We start from the raw sequence: 3,883 nt of genomic DNA on the forward strand, positions 1-3,883 counted from the left end.
TATGTATACAGTGTTCTGCTTGCATGCCAGAAAGGGGCACCAGACTCATAGATCTGGTTATAGATGTGGTTGCTGGGACTTGAACTCGGGACCTCCAGAAGAACATCCATCTGAACCATCCTGAACCATCTCTCCACCCCCCACTGCCACCACCCCCTTTTTTTTTTTTTCTTTCTGTGTAGCCTTGGCTGCCCTGGACTGGCTTTGTGGACCAGGCTGGCCTTGAACTCAGAGAGATCTGTCTGTCGATGCTTCCCAGAGCACTGGATTACAGGTGTGTGCCCCCACACCGTCTTTTTTGTTTTCTCAAGATAGGATTTCTCCATATATCCCTGGCATTCTGGGAGACGGAGGCAGGCAGATATCTGTGAGTTCAAGGCCAACCTGGTCTACAAAGTAAGTCCAGGACAGATAAGGCTACACAGAGAAATCCTGTCTCAAAAAACAAAAAGCAAACAAACAAAAGGAAAAAAAATCACTTGGGAGACAAGAGGCAGGATGACAGTAATCTCTGTGAGGCCGATGCCAGCCTGGTCAACATTATTTCAGGCCAAACACAGTACGTTCCCGTCTCAAGAAAAAGGGGGGGGGGGCAGATAAAATTGTCATTATTCCTCCACAACACATGACTGGATTATATCGGCTGATCTTGATGGGGGAGAAGGGTACAGTGCTGGGGTGGGAGGGGGTTGGGGCTGTCATCCATCAGGAGTTGACTGAGTTTTAGGACCTTCAGAAGGTGTGCATACAGAAAACGCATCACCTCTTGGGGACTCAATGCCCCTCCTAATTTCCAGCCCCATACCACAGTGAGGCCAACACTGTTTTATAGTGGAGAATTTTATGGTAACCATGACAACCTCGCTGATGGGCACAGCATGAAGCCTTCTTCTAGACTCTGGTGCATCTCCCCCATTCCAGCTCCAGGACTCCGGGGCACTCCTGCACCGGTCTGAGGGTCCATGTGAGATGATTTATTTGGTGGTCTGTCTTGCTGGGGTGTGAGGCCATCTGTTTCTGTGTGGTTCCCCGGGGACGTGTGAGGCTTCTGTCGAGGGCTCCTCTGCATGGTCTAAGGGTCAGTTCTTGGTCTGGGTAGGTCTGTGGGGCCGGAAGTCCAATAACGGCCCGTCCCCTGGAAAACTCATTCCCCCCCAGTCCCTGCGCGGGATCACTCAGAGGTGACGCTTCATGTGCAAAGCGAGGTGGTCAGAGCGCGAGAAGGCTCGTGGGCAGAGCCCACAGCAGAAGGGGCGGTGTCCAGTGTGCTTCCGGAAGTGGCGGGTCAGTTCATCGGAGCGGGCGAACTTCCAGCTGCAGCCGTCCCAGGAGCAGGCGTAAGGCTTCTCCCCTGAAGGACAGGGCGCCGTGAGCACCACCCTCCAAACTGCCCGGTCGGGGGCGCTCGACAGGTGAAGCCAGGCCTTCGCGACACATCCGGCCTGCACAGTCCTGCCCGCTGTGGCCCTGACCCTTTCTGCCCCTTTCTCGTGTCCGGCCTCTGTCCTGCCTCCTAGGTACTAGCCCCCTGTCTGAACCTTGTGCGTTCTCGGCGTCCCAGCTATTCCTCGCGCCGCCAGAGCCTTCGCTGAGGTCCTGACTTGTTTGAGAACTTGACCCAGTCCCTGAAATCAGCGCTAGGGGCCCGTCGCTAAGCTTCCCTTCTCCCGGTTATGTACCCGGTATGGGCCCTGCGGCGCTGGGGGGCACACAGCTGCCTTCCAGTCCCGGACGACCCGGTTCCTCTTTCAGCCCGCTTGATGTGGTCTTCATGTCTAGGCCCCCTCAGCTGCCCCCGAAACCAAGTCTACCGTGCCTCAACCTCCCGGGCCCAGATGCTCTCAACCTGAGCGTGCAGCGTGAACACTGGCTTTGCCCTGAGCTCGGGCATTCCAAGCTTGTGCCCTCCCAGGGGCCGCTCATTCGTCCTACTCTTCCCGGGCCCACCTCTACCCCCGGCCTTACACATCGCCTTCGAATCCGGAGACTCCGAAGTTCCCCAGGTCCTCTGTCTACACCCATTTCCCTATTCACTTACTTTTGAGACGGGATCTCACTCTGTGTCAAAGGCTGCTGGACCTCACTACAATAGACCAGGCTGGACCTCACTACAATAGACCAGGTTGGCCTCAAAGCCACTGATGGCCACCGCCTCTGCCTCTTGAGTGCTGGGACTCGCCAGTCCCCATTTGGGTCTAGCATCGGCCCCCTAGACCTGACCCCGTGTCTCCAGGGCCGCCTTTAGCTGCCTCTGACCACCCTCGGGCGTGCTCCCGCCCCCGGGTCAAGCCGGCCGCGGTCGGTGCCTACCTGTGTGCGTGCGCAGGTGAGCCTTGAGGTGCGAGCTCTTGGTGTAGCTCTTCCCGCAGTCCGGGTGCTCACACGTGTGTGCTGCCTGCCTCTTCCCCGCCAGAGCTCGCCGGCTGCGCTTGAGCGGCGCGGCTCCCGGGGACAGGCCTGCGTCTCCCGCGAGCGCGGAGGCCGCGAGGTCGGGGCCCGCCGCTCCGGGTCCCGGACAATTCAGGAAGGAAGGGGGCGCGGCGGGGCCCGCCGAAGGCGCCGCGAGCCCGCGGAAGAGCTGGAAATGCCCTTGGTACTGTGGCGCGGGGTACAGCGCCGGGTACCCCGACAGCAGCCCGTAGGGGGCCCCGGCAGCCGCGGGCACCGCGAGCCCCGCCCGCGGGAAGAAGCCCCCTGCCGAGGCCGCTCGCGAGTCGGAGAAAGCCGGCTGCGCCTTGGGCGCGGGTCCCGGGGCTAGGGCTGGGGCTAGGGCTGGGGCCACGAAGGGTTCAGGCGCTGAGGCTCGCGGGGCGGGGTGCGCCCAGCCCGCGTGCTCCTCTGAGCCCAAAGGCCCGGTCACCAACCCTGGGCCACCCACATAAGCGCCCAGAGGCTCCGGCGGCGCGAACTGTGCCACTGGGCCTCCGCTGGGCGCCAGGGCACAGGTCCGGGAAGTGCCAGGCGGCTCGGGACCTGGAAAGTTTGTGAGGAAAAGATCCGGACCCCAGGCACAGGTCATGTCCTTCTCATCATCCTCGTCCTCTCCTGGCGGGTCCTCCGATTTCACACTCACTTGAAGGGGGGGCCCAGGGCCCAAATCCTGCGTCTGGTCGTGGCGCCACCACTGCTGGAGGGGGGTGGGGGAACGCACTGCTTGAATGTTAGGCGTGGGTACCTGGCCCTGATGCAGTCCGGGCTAGAAATACCGTTGGGCCAGGTTGGTCTAGGGTTTGCGTGCCTATCTCTTCCCCACACTGTTCCCCTAACCTCTTTCTCAGCTCCTGACAAGTCCATTAGGTCTGGCTAGAGACAGATAAGACACTTACCAAAGCCAGCGTTCAGGAGGGGGGAGGGGGTTGCGGAGTTCTGAGTGGGAGGTCAGGGGCAGCTTTGGCGCTCTTCCCCAGCCCTTCCTGGCCTTTTCACATATCCCAACTAGATTAAATCTCAAAGCCTGGAAATCCCAAGACACCTTTTTCTGGGACTTTTCCTCCCTGAGCCTTAAGGTACTGAGCTCAGAATCAGTTTCTTATTACAGAAATAAGCCTCACCTTGATCAGACCCTTAGACCAGCACCCCCAAGCCAGGCTCGGACCCCACCCCACCCCACCCAAAAGACAAAACAAACAAAAAACCCAAAAACAAAACACCTGAGCAGAGGAGGATACTAGAGTAAGACAGAGGCCTTTCCCCCCAGTCCTGCACCCTACATCACAGCAGGGCCACCTGCTCCACACTGGCCCACCTTGATGTCCTCCTGTGTGTCCAGGAACTGGCCCAGGCTGGTGAGAGTGCTGATGGAGGGCAGGACAGTCTCAGCCGCGGCCATGGCTGGCTGGTGTCCACCCTGGGCCTCAGGCCTCCTCTCCCTCTTCTGTCTCAT

At 59.8% G+C, this 3,883-nt stretch overlaps 1 protein-coding gene across 2 annotated transcripts; it reads right to left on the reverse strand.

Moving 5' to 3' along the window:
* On the reverse strand, positions 1–3,883 carry Klf1 (KLF transcription factor 1). 2 transcript variants are annotated; one of them, XM_021632160.2, is made up of 3 exons: positions 3,746–3,883; positions 2,311–3,127; positions 1–1,351 (listed from the first exon to the last, which is right to left on the reverse strand). In XM_021632160.2, the coding sequence occupies exons 1-3, from the start codon at positions 3,881–3,883 to the stop codon at positions 1,176–1,178; spliced, it is 1,131 nt and encodes a 376-aa protein (XP_021487835.1). In that variant the 3' UTR covers positions 1–1,175. The 2 variants fall into 2 exon arrangements, with proteins under 2 accessions (XP_021487835.1, XP_060248318.1); XM_060392335.1 differs by having other exon boundaries at positions 2,311–3,124; positions 3,746–3,878.

The sequence above is a fragment of the Meriones unguiculatus genome, chromosome 10 (assembly GCF_030254825.1).
Source record: "Meriones unguiculatus strain TT.TT164.6M chromosome 10, Bangor_MerUng_6.1, whole genome shotgun sequence".
Classification (NCBI taxonomy): domain Eukaryota; kingdom Metazoa; phylum Chordata; class Mammalia; order Rodentia; family Muridae; genus Meriones; species Meriones unguiculatus.